This window comes from Odocoileus virginianus, chromosome 1, assembly GCF_023699985.2.
Source record: "Odocoileus virginianus isolate 20LAN1187 ecotype Illinois chromosome 1, Ovbor_1.2, whole genome shotgun sequence".
Classification (NCBI taxonomy): Eukaryota; Metazoa; Chordata; class Mammalia; order Artiodactyla; family Cervidae; genus Odocoileus; species Odocoileus virginianus.
This window is the reverse complement of record NC_069674.1, coordinates 5,422,152-5,443,186: the sequence shown is the minus strand read 5'-3', so window position 1 is coordinate 5,443,186 and position 21,035 is coordinate 5,422,152. Positions and strand designations below refer to the sequence as shown.

Here is a 21,035-nt window from a genome sequence, read left to right as displayed (position 1 = left end):
AACTTTCTGGGGCATTTTGTTGAAGTGTTTATAAACTCCAAAGCTTGAAGTATTTAAAACTCCAACCAGAGCCACACGCTTCCAAACAAACATGCCAGCCAGGGGCAAACATATATGGATTAAGTAACTGCCGATCTGCTGAGCCTTGATTTCCCTCCTGTGGTTGTTCTGGCTGCTCAAGAGCCTAGGAGGGGACTTCCCTGGTGGTCCAGTGGTTAAGAAATCTGACTTCTAATGCAGGGGACGAGGGTTCGATTTCCTGGTCAGGGAAAAAAGATCCCATATGTTGCGGGACAACTAAGCCCATGCATTACAACTACATGGGCTCACAACTAAGCCCATGCATGCACAACAACCCACGTGCCTCAACAAAGACCCAGCCCAGCTAAAATTAGAAGGAAAAAAAAAAAGAAAGAAAGAAAAGAGGCTACAAGAATGGCTGTGTGTGTGTGTGCAATTGTGTGTAACAAGGGAGATGCACGTGTGGGAGGAACGACCCCACCTTGAACTGGAACAGAGGATACAGGGAGTGGCTCCCGGAAAAGACTGACGGGGCCACAGAAGTGGCCAAACAGCACACAGAATCGGCCGACCACCTATGTTCCCTTGATCTAGGGAGGACGGGGGGTGGGTGAAAGACATTCTCACAGCCCTCATGGAAGCTTTCTTAAAAGAAGAAAGACTTCTCTGAAATTCTTAAACTCCAGGGTTTTGCCAGTGGCTCAGCAGGAAAAGAATCTGAGACACAGGAGATGGGGGTTCGATCCCTGGGTCCAGAAAATCCCCTGGAGGAGGAAATGACAACCCACTCCAGGATTCCTGCCTGGAGAATTCCATGGACAGAGGAGCCTGGCAGGCTACAGTCCATAGGGTCGCACAGAATTGGATACGACGGAGCGACTACGCACCCACATAAGGATAACTATAGGGAGGAAAGGGATCGGCTGGAAGGGAATGAAAAGAAAGCAAAATCTGGAAACAACGCTGCTGGAGAACCAGGAGTAACCGTGGAGTGGCCCCATTTCAATCCACCCCATAAGCAGCAATTCTCTAGTGAGAACCTGTGATGCTTCAAGGCGTCAGGGTTGGAAGACGGATGGAAAGCTTCCTTGGGGATGTGGCCCTTGTCCTAAGAAGCCCGGAGGCCACTGAATAGGCAGCTGGGAAGGTTTCAGATAGGAGTGGTTCAGTCTGGTCTTGGGGAAGGGGCAGGCGGCAGGCAGGGAGCCGGGACGATGCTTGGTCCACATTCTCTGCTTTGTTTTATTTTCCTCTGATGTATCCACACCACACATGACTGAGGCGCCAGCACCTGCTGCCTGCGCCTGCTCAACTGCTCTCACACTGGGACTCCAACAAAAGGAAAACTAGATACATGGGCTGTATCCCAAATCCCAGAGGAAGGTTCTAGAAGACACTCTGATTTTCCTGACCCTGCGGTCAGAGCTGGTATTTGCATGTGAGCACTTGTAAAGCCTGGTCAACATGCAAATATTATTTTTGATTTCGGAAGCAGAACAGACAGGATGACAGATTTAAAACACAAGGGAGAAACCACTGTCTGGCAAATAATAGGCTTTTTTTTTCTTTGTTAATGGGCCCACCCATGCCCATGACCAAAACCAGACTTTTAGTTAAATAACAGGTTTAGACTTAGCTCTATAGTAAATGAATGCTTATCACTTTATTATTTAAAAGAAGAGTCTTCTTTTCAAACCACATCTAATTAAGCCTGAAGATGAAGCTCCAGTACTTTGGTCACCTGATGCAAAGAGCCAATTCATTGGAAAAGAGCCTGTTGCTGGGAAAGACGAAGGGCAGGAGAGAAAGGGGATGACAGAGGATGAGATGGTTGGATGGCATCACCGACGCGATGGACATGAGTTTGAGCAAGCTCTGGGAGTTGGTGATGGACAGGGAGGCCTGGTGTGCTGCAGTCCATGGAGTCACAGAGTCAGACACGACTGAGCGACTGAACGACGGCAATTAAGCCCAGGGAGTCTGTCATCCCCCACCTCCTCCCCCGCCATGTCAGGCTAGGCACTCTTCTCCTCTAGCAATTCACCTTTGCACACGGTGCAATTAGGCACTGCTCTCTAATTCCTTCACGAGACTGAAAACTCCCTGAATTTCAGAGCTGCTGTCTCCTTTGCTTATCCTCCCCGGGGTTATCAGTGGCACACCAGGTCCATTAGAAGCTTCCGGAAGTAATTGTAAACTGGGTGTAGCAAGTGATGTCAGTAGGTCTTATGTTTACCTTTTTCTTTTCTTACTACAGGCACTGCCTTGGATATAGTGCAGGTTCAGTTTCCAACCCACTGCAATAAAGTGAATATCAGAATGGTGAAGGGAGCCACACGGATTTTCAGTTTCCAAGTGCATATATGATCATACAATAATGTAGTCTACTAAGTGTGCAATAGCATTATGTCTAGAAAACAATGTACATCCCTTAATTAAAATACTTCACTGCTTAAAAAAAATGCTAGTCATCATCTGACAACACAGGGGAGCCACAAGCCTTTAATTAAAAAGAAAAGAAAAATGCAATGGAATGAGGTATGCCTATATTCCAGGCTTCCCAGCTGGCTCAGTCAGTAAAGAATCTGCCTGCAATGCAGGAGATGCAGGCAGACCCAACTTTGATCCCTGGTTTGGGAAGATCCCCTGGAGGAGGGCAAGGCAGCCCGCTCCAGTATTCTTGCCTGGAGAATCCCATGGACAGAGGAGCCTGGTGGGCTACAGTCCATGGGGTCGCAAAGAGTCAGAGCTGAAGAGACTGAACATGCATGCAAGCCTATATTCCAGTTTCCATGTACTGCCAAGAAGTTTTGCCAAAGTCATTTCCCTACTATACAAAACAATTATTTTTGGCCACTTACCATGTTGCCTTCTACCCAAGGAACACAATTTGGTGCACCTGTCAGCTTCCCCATCTTTGCTACCACTGGGCTGTGTGAGTGGGGCTGCTATTCTGTCTTAGGATGGAGTGTTCAGAAATATTCTGTGTTCTACAAGCAGCAGCCTCCAGGGCAGGCAAACTCCCAATTCTGAGGAAGTCCACCACCTACTTTTGAGCGGGCAGGCCTGAGCCAGCCCTCGGGGAAGCCCTGGCTGCTTTGAAACCCACCTGCCCGACTCGAGCCAGACAGGGTGCCTCCCTCAAACCCTCAGGTCACTGTAACAACTGAAGTGTAGATGGTTCACCCCACGCGTCAGGCATACTGGTCCCGACCCCCTGTAGAGCCTGGAGAGGCTGCAGAAGGTCCCAGAAGCCAGAGAGATCACACAAGGAGCTTCTCCCCCCCTCACCTCACCCCACCCCCAGCCCCGGGGACAAAAATCAAGGCAGGAGTTAACCCTTCCCTCCCACATTAACCCTTGACCACCCGATGACAGGCGTGGGGCCAAGGAGGCGAGTGATCTCCAGCACTAGTTTTCTCTACACACGCACATCTGGTACTTCACAGCCGCCAACAACAGTTTCGGTCCATTCTTACTTTTCCCCAGGCCGCTGCTTTTGCCGAAATGAACGCCAGTCCCATTGATCACTCACCCTCATCAGGGCCAGTTAGAGAAAACAGCCTGGGGAAAGCACTGCTGAGCAGCTCAGGACAGCGAGGGGGCAGGACTGTCCGTAAGGACACACGTCCCCATCTGTCCCCTCTGCCTGACAGTCACACCCGCACACAGCTGTCACCTGGGTGGCTGTGCACACACACACACACACGCACACGCGCGCGCACTGGCCCTGGCGACCAGCAGAGGACTGGGCAAAGGGAAGTGTCCTACCGCAAAGGCCATGGGGCTCCGACTGCCGCCTCGCGGTGCTCCGGCTTGGGTCCTTGTGCTTTCTGTTGCCCCTGAGGCTGCCAAACCGCTTCATGGGGAGCCGGGCCGGGTGAGCATGCCAGAACTCGCGGGGGGCAGCGTCAGCCCCGGGTGCCTGGGGGCCAGGAGCGGCGCCGCATGGGCCGGCAGGCGTGGGGCTCGAGAGCTCAGAGACGCGACCCGCGGGCTCCAGCCACAGCCTGGGGTCCCCCAGCCAACGCCGGAGGGGTCGCCCGCGGGGCCAGCAGCCGCCGGACAGGCCGGGTGGTGCTCACCTCTGCACCCACCCACTGGGGCCGCGGCAAAGCTGGAGCAGCCGCTGCACTTAGGTAGGCAAGAAGCTGCCCCGGAAGCCCAGGCAGGTCTGTTTATATAGTTAAGGTCAGCCACACACTCAGGCGCTAGGGCTTTTTCCTCCTGAAAATGAAAAAAAAAAAAGGGAGGGAAGACGAGCTAGGCAATCGGAGGAGGGCAAGGCCGGCTGGTCATGTGCAGGTCTGCCGAGGTCCCTTTAAAAAGACTGTAAAAGGAAACCACCCGGTCCAGACAATTCCTGGCACCGGTTGGCCACAGCGCATTCCCATCATGACATGACATCACACAACTATTTTGATTCATGTGTTCCAGGGCTCCCTGGGGTCAGCAGGCTCCGGCTGCTTCTCGCTGAAGAAGCCGCAGGTCGCCGGGGCTGCAAGTCCCTGAATCTATTTCCCCTCGCGGCTCCCTGAGATGAAAGAAGCCTTTGAGGAGGGGACACGGGGTCTCCAGGGACCCACCAGGAGGGTCTCAAGCTCATGTCCAGTTTGAGCTATGGACTTGCTAAGAACTGCAGAATGACAGAACCCAAGGGGACTTTAGAGAGCATGCGATCCAACTCCCTCCATGACTGATGAGGATACCGAGGCTCCGAAAGGGGGTATGATTTGCTCCAAGTCCTGTAGCCAGTGGTTAGAATTTCAACTTCCTTGACCCCTAAGCCAAACCCCGGACCTAATAAAAACAAAAAACTTCTAGTGTGCATCTGTTTTGCAACTAAAAATAAAACTTTAAAAAGACAGGGAAAAAATGTTCAATTCCTTTTGCTGATACCTTCACTAGACTAAAGGGACCTGCCACTAATTAGCTTTGTGACCCTGAGAAAGTCAATCCTCGTCTCTGGTCCCAGCTTCCTCCTCAAACCTAGGCAAAACCTGCTCATGTTAGGAATTCATCTCCTTCCGGAAGTCTGAACATCTAATGGCTCTTTGTCCTGCGTTTTCCTTCTGCTGAGACTGACGGAGATCCAGTGATCAAATCTTTGCAGCAGCATGCACTGAAGGAATGGAGGAAATAGGTTTGCCCTCAAGCTATGTGAAAATGACTGGGAGAGACAAAGATAAAATTATAATACTAACTGCATAACATAGCGAAATGTGCTCAATGGCCAGTGGCCAGAATGGACAGTGTCATCAGCACAAATGGATAGACAGAAAGGGGCCATCACATGACCCTGCTTGGAAAGCAGAGCCTGAGTTGGCCTTGAGGGCTGGGGGGTCTGGAGAAGAGAGGAGAGGCTGGGCCAGCATTGCACCTGTGGAGGAACCGACAAGTCACAGAACAAGTCCCAAAACCCACCTCCACTTGGGATCTCTAGTGGAGTAGTGGATTGTTATCTGTGTTAAACACGGTAGCCCAGACTTATCTGTGTTTAATACGGTAGCCCAAACTTAAGCTCTGAAAAAGTCTAAGAAGGTAGGTTTCGAAGTTTCATGTTTAGATTTTCTCTTTTTAAAAGAGGAAATCTAACTTTTCCCTGGTAGCTCAGCTGGTAAAGAATCTGCCTGCATTGCGGGAGACCTGGGTTTGATCCCTGGGTTGGGAAGATCCCCTGGAGAAGGGAAAGGCTACCCACTCCAGTATTCTGGCCTGGAGAATTCCATGGACTGTATGTATAGTCCATGGGGTTGCAAAAAGTTGGACACAACTGAGCAACTTTCACTTTTTAAAAATATCAATTCAAGGACTTTCCTGGTGGTCCGGTGGCTAAGACTCTGCACTCCCTATGCAGGGAGCCCAGGTTCTATCCCTGGTCAGGGAACTGGACCCCACATGCCTCAACTAAAAATCCCATGTGTTGTAAGACCTAGTGCAGCCAAACAAATAAATAAATATTTTGAAAAATTAAAAAATCAATTCAGCATTTAAAAAAAAATGGAAATGTTCTTCTGGTTTAAAAATGAAACAAAGCAGAGTTTCCTTAGAAAAGATTGCTAAACAAGAATTCTAGTAAGAAAGAGCCATATTTGATTAAAAGAAAAATGAGAGGCTTTGTCTAAAACAATACAAGATTCTTATACTATATGAGAGACTATGTAGAAGGAGAAAACACTTCAAAGTCTAGCGACTAAAAGGGAAGAATGAGTTTAAGTTCGTGAGGGAAATAAACAGCAACCTGGGCACGTCCAATGATTCTGTACATAGTTTATACAGCCGTTCACTCACCAAGCAGTTATTAAACCTCTACCAAATGAGCAGGACAGATACTGATGGAGGGGATTAGTGCTATGAAAAATTCAGACATTCCTGTCCTCTAAGAATTATATTTTAATTAGTACGATAATAAATACTGTTTGGGGAGTGCCTACCATATGTCAGTTGGAGTGCTGAATATGAATTTATTCCATCATCGCCAGAAACCTATGGGGCAAGTATTACTAACACCATTTTACTGAAAGTTGAATTACTTTTACTGTGCCGTCTGTAGAGACGTGGATGGACCTAGAGACTCTCATACAGAGTGAAGTCAGAAAAACACATATTGTATATTAACACATACATGTGGAATCTAGAAAAATGGTAGAGATGAACTTATTTCCAAAGCAGAAATAGAGACACAGATACAGAGAACAGACGTATGGGCTCCAAGTGGGCAAGAGGGCATGGGACGGACTGGGAGATTGCGAATGAGATATATACCCTATCAACACTAAAGAAGGCTGAGCGCTGAAGAGATGATGCTTTTGAACAGCGGTGCTGGAGAAGACTCTTGAGAGCTCCTTGGACAGCAAGGAGATTCAACCAGTCCATCCTAAAGAAAATCAGCCCCGAATATTTACTGGAAAGACTGAAGCTGAAGCTCCAATCCTTTGGCCACCTGATGCAAAGAGCTGACTCACTGGAAAAGACCCTGATGCTGGGAAAGATTGAGGGCAGGAGGAGAAGGGGACGACAGAGGATGAGGTGGTTGGATGGCATCACCGACTCAATGGACATGAGTTTGAGCAAGCTCTGGGAGATGGTGAAGGACAGAGGAGCCTGGCGTGCTGCAGCCCACGGGGTCTCAGAGTCGGACACGACTGAGCGACTGAACAACATAAAACAGATAACTAATGAGAAACTACCGTAGCACAGGGAATGCTACAGTGCTCTGTGGTGACCTAGACGGGGTGGGGAGGAAACGAGAAAAAGAGGAGATCCGTGTACACGCAGAGCTGACTCACTGTGCTATATAGCAGAAACTAACACGACACTGTAAAGCCACTATACGCCAATAAAAAAATAAACACATAAAGTTGAGTAAGTCTCTGCAGGGCCAGAGCCCACTGCCTCTGCCCAGCTCGGGGCTCCACACCCTCTGGATTCGTCAGAACATCTGATGCCTTCGGAGAGGAGAGTCAAGGCATGCAGTGCAGGCAGGGTGGAGGAAAGAATCCCTGGGTCCTTCAGGGTTAAGGTTCTGTGACTGAGATGGCTACAGAATATTCTGGAAAGACACAGTAGAACTGGCCTGATCGAGCAAAAAGTCGTTTGAGGCCCAGAGCAGTTCTCTGTCCCACACGACGGACCCTGGGGAGCTCTGGATGGATGGAGCTGAGGAGCAGGGTTAAATGCAGCTCTAAGACAAGCCTGGGAGATGAGGAAGGGTTGGGAAGCCTGGTGTGCTGCAGTCCATGGGGTCACAAGGAGTCAGACACAACTGAGCGACTGAACAACAATAACAAAACAAATGATGCCAGACATGACGACCTTGACTACAGATACAAGGCCCCAGCGAGATCCGGACTTCACTGACATGTACCTTTGATCTCACTCAAAATGCTCTTTCCAGGGTCAGCTTCACCCGAGAGCAGAGAAGAAGGCGGCAGGCGACACTGGACTTCCAGGGTGGAGGTGCAGGGTGTGCGGGAAAGGCTGATCAGGCAGCCCTGGGGTGGGGTGGGGGGCAGGGAGGACGAAACTGTAGGGTCTGCCACTTGCTGTGGTGCAAACTTCCCGCCCTGGTCCATTTCAGGGTACCGACGGGGCACGGATGGGCTTACAGAATTCCCAGACATTTTACAATCAGCTCTCTCACCACTGCGTCTCCCTGTTCGACTCATATTTGCCTGAAATTCCTTAACTTGGGACAACACCTTTGCACAACTGAGATGCGTGCAGACCACACATGGTGAGGTGACACTCAGGCTGCAGGCTGAGTGACGAGGACCCTTCCTTCAGGACATCTGACCTCGGGGCTGGGAGTGGCGGCCACTGTCAGGAAGACCAAACACCCCTTTGTCACGGTTTCCGCCGCTGATGGTCCCAAATGAACAAGAGGTGAAGCCCTTCACGGGATCGTGACTCAGCCGGCAAGAACACATCCTCATGGAATGCTTTCCACCCTTGGGGGATTTTTTAAAGGGAAGGGCTGAAAAAGAAGGAACTAGCTTCCACGATGGAACTGTGTTTTATTTTGTTTGGCCCCACCATGTGGCACTTTACCTTTGTATCCTGACCGGGGATCAAACCCACTCTTCCTGAAGCAGAAGTGTGGGATCTTAACCACTGGATCACCAGGGAAGTCCCGGAAACTGTGTTTAAAATGTATTGCTGGAGTATATTATACAAATCACTCTCTTGCTTGGTGCTATACCGGGAAGCCTGGAATAGGACCATGTAATGAGGGCAGTTTTCAAACTGTGGTGCTGGACCAGACTCTTAAGAGTCCCTTGGACAGCAAGGAGATCCAACCAGTCCATCCTAAAGGAAATCAGCCCTGAACATCCATTGGAAGGACTGATGTTGAAGCTGAAGCTCCAATACTTCGGCCACCTGATGTGAAGAGCCAACTCACTGGAGATAACACTGATGCTGGGAAAGACTGCAGGCAGGAGGAGAAGGGGCTGGCCGAGGATGAGATGGTTGGACGGCATCACTGACTCGATGGACGCGAGTTTGAGCAAACTCCGGGAGAGCAGCACTCAGAGAAGGTGCCACTGCCGAGGAAGGTTCAGGCCTTGAACGTTTCTCATTCCTCCTTATGTTATTATTAGGAGACAGCCGGAAATCCAGGGGAGGGTGGACTGCTCCTCGGGCAGCCTGGCAGGCCTGGCCTTCTGATGGGGGTGGGGGACAGTGGGTCTGTCTCCACAGCTGCTGTCTCTGCAGTCAGGGCCTCCTGTGCACACGCTGGGGCAGGCGGGTGGAGGGGCCAAAGGGTGCTGAACATCGACCACAGTGTCCACAAGGACAGCTGACAAGTCCTGCCGGGGCTCCGGCTGGAAGCCCAGGGTGGACCCCTTTACTGGGACAGAGCTGCCTCCTGGTTCGGCCCCTGTCCCCTGTGCTGTGGGAACGGGACTCCCGGGTCAGCAGCCAAAGCTGGGTGGAGCCCGTTTACTCTGTTTCACCAGGACATTCACCGGAGTCCTGAATGCAAGGCTGGGGTGGGGGGCTGAGACCCCGCGCAGACCTGTCCTGCCTGTCACCCCGTGTCCAGACACACCCTCACCTTGGGCCCCCGGTCCAGGCCTGCAGGGCTGAGGAGGGCTGCTTGCAGGCAGGTGCACCCCGTGTAGACCAAGATCCCCCCCAGGGACCAGCAGCACAGCTGGGCTGGCACCCCGCCAGTTTGCTCCCCCTCTGAGACCTGGGTTCGATCCCTGGCTTGGGAAGATGCCCTGGAGAAGGGAAACGCTACCCACTCCAGTATTCTGGCCTGGGGAATCCCACGGACTGTATAATCTATGGGGTTGCAAAGAGTCGGACACGAGTGAGTGATTTCACCTTTTCACTTTCATCTCATGGCATTTGGGACCCCCACCCACCCACCCCACCCCACCAGGCTGCCTCTTCTGGGTTCGATGCTGGAAAAGGAAGACGGACCCACTGCCAATGCACTCGGAAGCTTTGCGAGTCACGTGACGGTACCTGAAAAGCACAGGACCCCTGAGAGGCCGCAGGCCAAACCAAACCCCAGTTATGTAAGAGGCTCTCGGGGGGGCCCCCTCGGAGCGCCAGGCGGGCCACACACCAGGGAGCACAGAGCTGCTGGCGCTCTTCGGCTGGTTGCAAAATACCGTGTCGGGTTTCATGGAAAGTTCTAAAGGTCACCGCGGCACTTGACTCTGAGTGAGACTGTGTGTCACCTCCCCAGGGCTTCCTCTCCTCGTCCCCAGAGCTGTTTGTGAGGCTGAGGCTCCTGGGCGACCGTCCCTGCCCCGACTCAGATGCCCACGTGTCGCCCTGCACGCCCACTGTCACGCACGCCTCCCGGCTCCTCCTGGAACTCTGAGCGACAAGAGGGTGATTTTTTTGGCAAAGACAAACCACCTCAACTTGGAATAGTTCAAGTCACGTCAGTGGCATCTAAACCCAGTGACATCAGGGGTAGCTTGATTTAAACAAATACCGAAAAGGACAGAAAAAAGCAAAAACCAATGGCAGTCATGATTTTTAGCACGCCAAAGTACAGCACCCCAACAGTAGGGAATCCCCAGGTGTTCTTAAAATCTAATGCCCCACGGAAGGACCCAGTGCGTGCCTCACTGAATCCCTTCTTGTGGGCCCTGCAGTACCCCAGGGGTCTCTCGCCAGGCCAAAGGCTCTGATGGTGCCAAAGACAAGAGCTGATGCCGTTTGCTCTGACTCCAGCTTTCAAATTGGCCCCAGGGTGAAGCCCGCACTCAAGGCCACAGAGCAAGGGCTTGCAAACACTAGATTCCATAGGGTCGAGAGGTCGAGGGTCTGGCTTTTCTGTTTACTTCTTCCTCTGAGTTATGTCTTAGGGAGGTCAGAAGGCTACCGGAATGTGTAAAACCCTTGTGCAAGGGTGAAGACCTGTGGACTCACAGGCTCGGCAGAAAGCCACAGTGTGGTCTACCCAGGCCCTTGTCTCCCAGGCAACCAAGCACCATCTCCATTTTCTGGAATCCAGGGCTTTCAGGAGAAATTTGAAAAGTGTCGCAGTGGTAAAGAATCTGTCTTCAGCCAGTGCAGGAGACACAAGAGAGGCAGGTACGATCTCTGGGTCAGGAAGATCCCCTGGAGAGGGGCATGGCTACCCACTCCAGTATTCTTGCCTGGAGAATCCCATGGACAGAGGAGCCCGGCGGGCTACCATCTAGGGGGTCACAGAGAGTCGGACACGACTGAAGCAACTTGATCATGTAGGAGAACCCCTCCTGCTTCAGCACTTCCTTCAGCTGGAAACCACTAGCTTAGAATATGAGGTCTGCATTATACGCCAGTCAGGATGGCTGCTATCCAAAAGTCTACAAGCAATAAATGCTGGAGAGGGTGTGGAGAAAAGGGAACCCTCTTACACTGTTGGTGGGAATGCAAATTAGTACAGCCACTATGGAAAACAGTGTGGAGATTTCTTAAAAAGCTGGAAATAGAACTGCCGTATGACCCAGCAATCCCACTTCTGGGCATACACACCAAGGAAACCAGATCTGAAAGAGACACATGCACCCCAATGTTCATCGCAGCACTGTTTATAATAGCCAGGACATGGAAGCAACCCAGATGCCCATCAGCAGACGAATGGATGAGGAAGCTGTGGTACATATACACCATGGAATATTACTCAGCCATTAAAAAGAATTCATTTGAATCAGTTCTAATGAGATGGATGAAACTGGAGCCCATTATACAGAGCGAACTAAGCCAGAAAGATAAAGACCATTACAGTATACTAACACATATATATGGACTTTAGAAAGATGGTAACGATAACCCTATATGCAAAACAGAAAAAGAGACTCAGATGTATGGAACAGACTTGTGGACTCTGGGAGAAGGCGAGGGTGGGATGTTTCAGGAGAACAGCATTGAAACATGTATATTATCTAGGGTGAAACAGATCACCAGCCTAGGTTGGGTGCATGAGACAAGTGCTCGGGCCTGGTGCACTGGGAAGACCCAGAGGGATCGGGTGGAGAGGGAGGTGGGAGGGGAGACTGGGATGGGGAGTACATGTAAATCCATGGAAAAAAAAAAAAAAAAAAAAAAGGAGGAGTTACCAGAAAAAAAAAAAAAAAAAAAAAGAATATGAGGTCTGGGTGGAGATTTGCTTGAGCTGCCCCTTCTGAATCGTGACATATATGCCCCAACGAGATGATACGCAGAAAAGTTTACAAGACTCGGGTCAGACACCGCACCGCAACGCAGTTACCGGCATCAGTTCTGAGCCGCTCTGCTTCTTCACCCTCATTCTTCCCATAAGAAAAAAAAATCACAATAAAGCCTGAGCCCATGTCACAGGGGTTTTCAGGAAACCAAATGAGATAAAGTAGGAAAAACACCCTGTCAGCCGCAGAGCGTTTTAAACACCAAACAGCATGGTCAGGACCTTAAACCAACCCAGAGGGCTGCCATGGGGCTCACAGGGCGTCACCTGGAGAGCCCGTCTCCGAGGCCGCCTCTGCTCCGCGGCGGCTGGCGCAGGGCTGGCTGCCCGGGCTCTGCAAGGGGGACAGTGTGGGGCACTTGGACGTGAACTGGGAGCACCAAGTGTCTGCAGTTCCTCTTCCAGCTGAACTGAGTCAGAGGCGCGCGCACAGAACCCCCGCTCACGAGCCAAAGGCACTGCATTTCTCGAATGGGGAGCCAAGGGACTTTCCTCCTGATCATTTACTCGTTTCAAACAACACGCACAAAGAACCCTGGTTTCTTAGCAGCGCGTTTTGATCAGGGAGAGCCTGGGTGCTGCTGTTCAAGGCAAAATTCCACCGCAAAGCATGCAGCAGGAACGCGGAAGGAAGGACCTGGGGCAGGGTAGCCAGAAGTTCTTCAGTCCTTCCTCGGTACCCCAGCGGCTAAGACTCCGCTTCCAGGCAGGAGGTGCAGGTTCCATCCCTGGTCAGGGAACTGAGATCCCATGGGCCATGCAGCGTGGCCAAAAGTCAGCCAAAAAAAAAAGGCCCTTCAGTCTGTAAGTCTGCAAACGGTCTTCACACCTCAGGGGCAGCACGATGCGTCCATCCCAGGGAATCTGGTAAGGACCCCAGGTCGTTGATAAAGAGTGAGATGATATTTAGTATCTTTTGAATAAGAAAATTGCAAAGTGTCTGAGGCACCAAACACTTGAAAAGATGCAGGTTTGGGTGCTCAAAGGCCTATGTTTCTGATGTCTAGGAAGTTCATTTCCGTGCTGGTTCTCAAGGTTAACCAAATATAAAAAAGATGTTCTATAATTTAGGTCGTTTGCTGATTCAGATGGGCCTCACCGTCAGTGAATCAGATCTTACCATAATCACTGACATCTCTCACCTCAAACCCTGCTGACGGCATCATTCTCCTTGAGGGCAATATTGTCTCTAAGGTGGTGAAAACTGACTTTGGGGTGGTGGGCGGACAGCCTCTTTTTATATATAAAGCACAGTTTCATGCAACACAATAATATGTAGTATATCTGTTTTATTAAAATTGTAAGGGGGTGATTAAAATGCCTCAAAAGATTCCTGATGGGGTGATAGAAAGAAAAGATTGATTAATTTAAAAAAAAAAAAGAAAACAGAGGGAAATTGAGGAAGATGTGGGAAAGACAGTATTCATCCCCCACTGTGATAAGACCACATGCAAGGTTTGTCACCAAAAAACTGTACCATAGTTGAAGATGTACATAATTTAAAGAGGTCTTTTATGGCTTTTGGTGGAGTGGGACTAGGACCTTTCCATACCGATCATTTTGCATTCCTTGATTTTCTTTTTTAAAAAACCATGTGATTGAACTACTTCACTGAAAACTAAAATGTAAAGAGGAGAAAACAAAAGAAAAACAACAAAATCTAACAAACAGCAATTAGTGTTTTCAGCAGAAAAAAAAATCAGCAAAGCACCTCTTAAGGCAATTGTTTTAGCAAATGCTTAAAAAAACAAAGATGAGGGACAGTGTTGGAACCAGCACCTCTCCCGGGCCATCGGCTCTCGTTTTACCCCAACCTGTCCTTGGGGATGACCTAGGAGAACTTGTCATTCACCAGTGTTCTAGAGCCCAGCTTCCTTGCCTTTAGGTGACCTGGAGCGGGTTGAGGGTCCTCCGGGGTCAGCGGGTGAGGAGGACGGCATGGGCAGAGGAGGAGGCCTTCCAGCCCTCTCTACCAAACAGAAATGCTGGGAGGAAACCCAACTCGCTGCGGTCAAGCAGGAGAACTTCAAGGGTCAGAAGATGAAACCCAGACACAGATGCTCCAGAGACCTTGCTGGTTTTTCTCTTCCCTCACTCAAGGCTTTACGGGACCACCAGACCCTCAGCCGGCCTTTCCTGACGAGGCGGGTGACCCTGCGACAATGCCCTCGTCCACCGGCCTGGCCTGGCCTCTCAGCCTCCCTGGAGAGGCTCATTCCTGGAATCAGTGACCCGCGGTCAGGGGCCACCTGACCCCAGACACCTCCTGGGGTCCTGCTCCCCATTCTTCACACCAACAAGTCTGAGGGTCTCTACAGGCCAGGTACCAAGGAGCAGCACATTAAGTAATTCTGGTCACCAAAACCTTGCTGTCATTGAAATTAAAAATTTTTTAGGACTTCCTTGGTGGTCCAGTGGCTAAGACTCCGCAATCCCAATGCAGGGGCCCGGGTTTCATCCCTGCTCAGGGAACTAGATCCCACGTGTCGCAACTAAGAGTCCCCAAGCTGCATCTAAAGACCCCGCATGCTGGAAATAAGACCCAGTGCAGTCAAATAAATAAATAAAAGATTCCATGTACCGTAACTAAGACCCAGGCCAGTCAAATAAATAAATACTAAGACATTTTTATGCATATCAAAGGATACTATTAAGAGAGTGAAAAAACCCACAGAAAAGGAGAAAATATCCCCAAATCATACATTTGATAAGTGTCTAGTATCCAGAATATACAAAGAACTCCTACAATTCAACAAAAAGACAACCCAGTTAAAACGATAGATGTTTTCCCAAAGAAGACATGCACGTGAAAAGATGCTCAGTGTCATTAACGAACAGCAAATCAAAACCACAATGAGACGCCACTTCAGATCGACTAGGAAGGCAATAATACTAGTAACGGCAACAGGTGGAAAATACAAGTGTCGGAGCGGATATGGAGAGGTGAAAACCCTCATCCGTTGCTGATGAGGATGTACAATGGTGTGGCCACTGCGGAAAACAGTTACATCATTCCTTACCACGTTAACCAGGATAATCAAATGACCCAGAAATTCCACTCCTAGGTATCTACGTAAAAGAACTGAAAACAGGTGTCTAAACAAAACATGTATGTATGCGTGGCTGTTCATAGCAGTACTAGTCACACAAGCCAAAAGGAGGAAACCACCCAAGTGTCTACCAATGGAAGAACGGATAGACAGCACATGGTCTGTCCACAGGATGGAATATCATCCAGCCATGAAAAGGAATGGAGTTCTGACATACTCTACACCATGGACAAATCTTCAAAACAATATGCTCAGTGAGAGAAGCCAGACACAGAAGGCCACATTTTGTGTGATTCCATTTAAACAAAAATTCCAGATCAGGCAAATTCATAGACAAAAAGCAGATCTGTGTGGCCAGGAGCTGAGTGGAGGGTGAGTGTGGAGCAATGGTTATTGGTACGAGGTTTCTGCTGGGGTGATGAAAAAGTTTTAGAACAGAAGAGTTCAACTACAGTAGATACTAGAGGAAAAGAATGGTAAATTCTATTGGGTTGGTCAAAAAGCTCATTCAGGTTTTCCTGTAACAAAAAGATAGCCCAGTTAAAAATGAAAGACATTTTTCCAAAGAAGACATGTATGTGAGTGAAAAGAGGCTTCTTGTCATTCCTGATGGAATTTCTGGCCAACCCAATACAACCTGGGTTTAGGGAAAGATTTCCTACTGATGTCTAAGTGCTGTTGAGGGGCCACTTTCATGTCTCCTGAGAATCTTCTATTCATGTTTCTTGCTATATCAGCTCAAAGATACCATGTTCATATATTTTTACAGCGATATAACACTCTACCGTGTGGATGCACCTTCTTTATCTTATCTAAGTACTCTTCTAAATTAAGCGTATTTCCAGCATGTCTGCTGAGAAGGCCTAGAAGCTGTGATATCTCAGTTGCAATGAACATACTTCGGCCCTTATTTCTAAATACTATTCATCACCTGAAAATAACAAGGGCTCTCTGGAGAAATGGCTGATTGGAGGACTGGGGCAGGGACAGTTCAGGTGAGGCTGGACGGTTTTGCTGCAGAAATTAAGAAGTATGTGCACTAACATGACTTAGTGATTGAACAACAAGAATGTGCCCTGGGGTCCCGGGACACAGGGACCAGCCTGAAGGGACTCCTGCTGGCCAACAGGACAATCTGAACATCAGAATATGATAGGACAAACTGCAACCTGTTGACTAAAACATGAGCCCATGATCATGTACGTGCCTACAAACATAAGGCAAAAAGAAAAATTTCTTCCTTCATAGGAATTCCAACCAATGTAGAACTAATGATCATGTAAGAAAATACCCCGCCCACCACCACAGTAATAATTCAGGCAGAATAAATGACTGATGCTAAAATCAGCAAGTAAAAGCTGGATGAGAAAGAAGATATTTACCTAATTCTAAAGGAGATCTCCATGAAATCTTTACTGCTTACAAGGGGGAAAGGAATAGCTTTCTTAACTGGGGTAGACACCTCCTCTAACCAAGTGATCAGTTAGTGTCACCCAGAACAGATCATCATGGCATCCCACGCTCCCCACAGTGAGGCCAGCACAGGACACTGGACGCATGGCCTCGTGCCAGCCAGCCAACCTGAATTGAATCCCAAGGAAACTTCAGACAAACCACAGTGAAGGACGTCAGACAAACCACAGTGAAGGACATCAGACAAACCAGAGGGAAAGACATCAGACAAACCAGAGAGAAGGACAGTCTGTGTGTGGTCTTGAAAAATGTCACAAAGGCAAGATTGGGGGCAGCAAATCAAGAGGGATGGAGGAGACGGGACACCCAAACCAGCGTGGGACATGGGCCTCCTCTTCTGAAAACATAACTGAGACAATCTGTGAACCGAGAATAAAGTCTGCAGCTTAGTGAAGACAGTTGTATTAATGTTAACTTCCTGGTTTTGATAATTAAACTGCAATTGGAAGAATGTCCCTGTTTTTAAGACATGAAGTATTTAGGGGCCGGGAACATTGTGACTGCAGCTTCCTCTTGATGGTTCAGATTTCTTATACACACACAAATATATATTTGATTGAGAAGTGGGAGCGGATATAAGCAAATGTGGTCACAAAACGTTAACACTGGGGCATCTAGATGAAAGGGGTGGGAGAACGCTTTCTACTGTTCTTGTAACTTTTATGTAAGTTTGAGATTTTCAAAAGAAAACATGATTTTTAAAGAGAAATTAACCAATAGTCAGAGATGGGCTTCCCTGGTGGCTCAGTGGTAAAAATCTCGCCTGCAAATGCAGGAAAGTGAAGCGAAAGTCTCTCAGTCATGTCCGGCTCTTTGCGACCCCATGGACTGCATGGTCCATAGAATTCTCCAGGCCAGAATACTGGAGTGGTAGCCTTTCCCTTCTCCAGGGGATCTTCCCAACCCAGGGATCGAACCCAGGTCTCCCGCACTGCAGGCGGATTCTTTACCAGCTGAGCCGCCAGGGAACATGGGTTCGATCCCTGATCTCTGTGCTCCCCAGCCAAGAGAAGCCACGGCAGTGAGAAGCCCGCACACCGCAACTGGCAAGCAGCCCCTGCTTGCCTCCATCAGAGAAAAAACCCTCACAGCATCGAAGACGCAGCAGGGCCAAAAATAAATACACAAAACTATTTTTTTTTTAAAAGAAGCAGAGCAAGAATGTGGGGACCTCCCTGGTGGTCCAGAGGTTGAAACTCCATGCTCCCAACGCAAGGAGGACTGGATCCATCCCTGCTTGGGGAACTAAAAACTTGCATGCTGCCTGGCGCAGCCAAAATAAATAAATTAAAAGAAGTGTTATCTAAAAAAAAAAAAAAATCCAGTGTTTGAGGGCATCTACTTTTACTGTGTCGCATGGTATAGAATTATCGCCAGAGCAGCGCCGAGAGGACCAGAGAGCTCTAGAGGTTGCTGAGGGAAAGGAGATTTTTTTTCCCCGAAGCTTCTCCCCATGACAGCATTGAAGGCAGTGACCTGCAGCCCGACCCAAGTGGGCTGGTCCGTGTTTCTCTGCGTGGTGGCCAGCAGAGGGCGCTCTCGCCAGGGACCACACGGGTGCCCGGCCACATAGCTCTGCCATGCGCTGGCTGAACTTTTCAGGAAACTCGGATGCCACACATACTTTTCCTTTCTTTGCGGGCAGGCAGGATGAGTCACGTTTTTGTTTTTTTTTCTGAAGTCTGCAGAGCCACGGGATCGGGACCTAAGCAGCTGCTCGGATCCAGAGGGTTCTCGCCTGGGCGGTGGACCGAGGATGGGGCCCTGAGCCCCGGGATCGGGCGGGGGGGGGGGATCTCGCTCAGCGGGGCGCAGGGTAGGACTCGTGTGGCTCCAGACTGCAAACAACCAGCCGGGCCAGGGCCGTGGGGACCAGTGGCCGCAGCAGCCCCGGGGCCTGCCTCCTCTCCCAGCTCACGGGCAGCCTCACCCTGAGCCCGGACCCGGTCTCCAGGCCCGTGCACCTGTTCATCCGTGCATCCAGTCTGCCCTGCCTTCCCTCCAACGGCCACTGTCAAGTGGGACATCAGGGCGAGAGCGGAGGGCGGGGCAGCACCTGAGATGGACAGCGGCGGGTGTGCCTTAGGGACGCTCTCCAGATCAACACCCACAAGGACGGGAGGAGGAGGACTGGCCCCGGGGCCAAGTGCAGAGGCCACGAAGACCCAGCCAGGCCCTCCCACCTAGAAAGCCTGGAGTGGGGACAACCCTCAGAGCTGTCCAGAGTGGGCTGCGGGGCTGGTCCTTGACAGCCAGGCACCTCTGAGGACCCAGCGGGCAGGTGGGCAGTACAGGCTGCGGTCAGTGCCAGCCCAGGGCCAGAGCGTGGATGGCGTGGCAAGACCAGATTTTCACTGGAGCGGATCGGGGAGGCACTGAGGGGTCAGAAAGGGGACGAGATGGCCGCCATCTGTTAAAACGGGGGCCAACCCTGCTGACCGCCTGCCTCTGTAAATGAGCATTCACGGGACACAGTTTACATTCTGTCTGTGTCTGAGTCTTGGCAGCACAGACCTGGTGACCCACAAGGCCTAAAACATTTCCCATCTGGCCTTTATAGCAAGGGGCTTCCCTTGTGGCTCCGATGATGAAGAATCTGCCTGCAATGCGGGAGACCTAGGTTCGATCCCTGGGCGGGAAAGAGCCCCTGGGGAAGGGAAAAGCTACCCACTCCAGGGATTCTTTCCTGGAGAATTCCATGGACAGAGGAGCCTGGACAGAGGGCTACAGTCCACGGGGACACGACTGAGCGACTTTCACGTCCCTTTTATAGGAAGAGTTTACCAGTTCAGTTCAGTCACTCATTCGTGTCTGACTCTTTGCAACCCCATGGACTGTAGCACACCAGGCCTCCCTGTCCATCACCAACTCCCACCAGAATTTACTCAAACTCATGCCCATTGAGTCGGTGATGCCATCCAACCATTTCATCTTCTGTCATCCCCTTCTCCTCCCTCCTTCAATCTTTCCCAGCATCAGGATCTTTTCAAATGAGTCAGCTCTTCACATCAGGTGGCCAAAGTATTGGAGTTTCAGCTTCAGCATCAGTCCTTCCAATGAATACTCAGGACTGATTTCCTTTAGGATGGACTGGTTTACCAACCTTGCTTTAAAAGACCCCCTCCCCACATCATCTCCAGGGGTGGCTCCCACGGAGTTCGAGAGCCCCAAGACCCTCCCCAGCTCTCACCCCCATGTCTACAGCATTTAGCCACACGGCTGAGCGCACATGGTTTGCACTAGTGTAAACCTGCATACGCTCACCCGTAAATGCTCAGAGGCCACTCCCAGGAGGCTGCCAGGCCCCCAGGGAGGAGCCCAGGCCTGGGATCGCGCCTATACCAGGAGGGACCAAGAGCCCCAAAGGGTTGCCGACTTAGAGGAGAAGAAAATGTGCAGAAGCAAAGAACGTCAGGTCCAGGAGGCCAGAGGACGGGTCAGAGGGCGGGCCGGAAAACTGAGGTGTGAAATGGGTGAGAAGGGGAAGGCTGCCTGTCCTGGTACGGGGCTGGGAGGGTAGAGATTTAAGTTTCGATCCGTGGGTCCCAACTGAGCAACTCCCCGGGGGTTCAGCTGTAAAGAATCCGCCTGCAATGCAGGAGGCCCAGGTTTGATCCCTGGGTCGGGAAGATCCCCTGGAGGAGGGCATGGCAACCCACTCTGGTATTCATGCCTGGAGAATCCCATGGATAGAGGAGCCTGGCGCGCTACTGTCCATGGGGTCACAAAGACTGAAGCGACTCAGCACAGCCAAGCTGTTGGGTGAAACTCTCTGCTGACCACCTCTGAGCCGATTCGAGGCAGCGGTCAGGGCGCCTTCTGTCTCCCAGCATCTTCTCCCCCGGGGCCCTCCCGGCTCTCTGGCGTGGGCATGAAGACCCCGCTCAGAAAGCATCAAACATGGGGATCTGGGTGAAGGAAGCCGTGGGCTAGGTGGATGACGAGGATGTCCTTCCAGAACTGATTCCTGTATGTGGGGGTGACACCAAGTTTCCACTAAGAACCTCGGTCTCTTGTGCCCTGACGGGGAGCTCCCTCACCGTGGTGCTGGGGGACAGGCCTGGGCGGTCTGCCCTGCCATCCTGGCCTCGGCACGTACATCACCCAGAGGCATCTGTGGGGTTGGCACCTCGCTCTTGGCACCCCTCCCCACTCCTCACTGGGCCCGGCCCTGCTGGGTGCTCAGGGGGGTGACCCTTGGCTTCTGGCTGGGGGAGGGCAAGGCCTTGGGCAGCGTATCTGACCCCCCCCCCACACCCCAACCCTGCCAGACAGGGGTCACTCCCAGCCCCTCTCCCACCAGGGATGCA

The 21,035-nt window shown here is 50.7% G+C and overlaps 1 protein-coding gene across 5 annotated transcripts in view; it reads right to left on the bottom strand.

Annotated features, from left to right (window-relative positions):
* The window catches only part of PRKAG2 (protein kinase AMP-activated non-catalytic subunit gamma 2), a 295,801-nt gene that overhangs the window by 165,223 nt on the left and 109,543 nt on the right, over positions 1 to 21,035 (bottom strand). Inside the window, exon 1 of one of the 5 annotated variants that reach the window (XM_070452712.1) lies at positions 3,793 to 4,101. The exons of the other annotated variants lie outside the window; for them this stretch is intronic. Within the exon in view, the coding sequence (XP_070308813.1) occupies positions 3,793 to 3,886 (94 nt within the window). The 5' untranslated portion in view covers positions 3,887 to 4,101. Of the gene's footprint in view, positions 1 to 3,792; positions 4,102 to 21,035 lie in introns of those variants that run through there. 5 annotated transcript variants of the gene reach the window in all.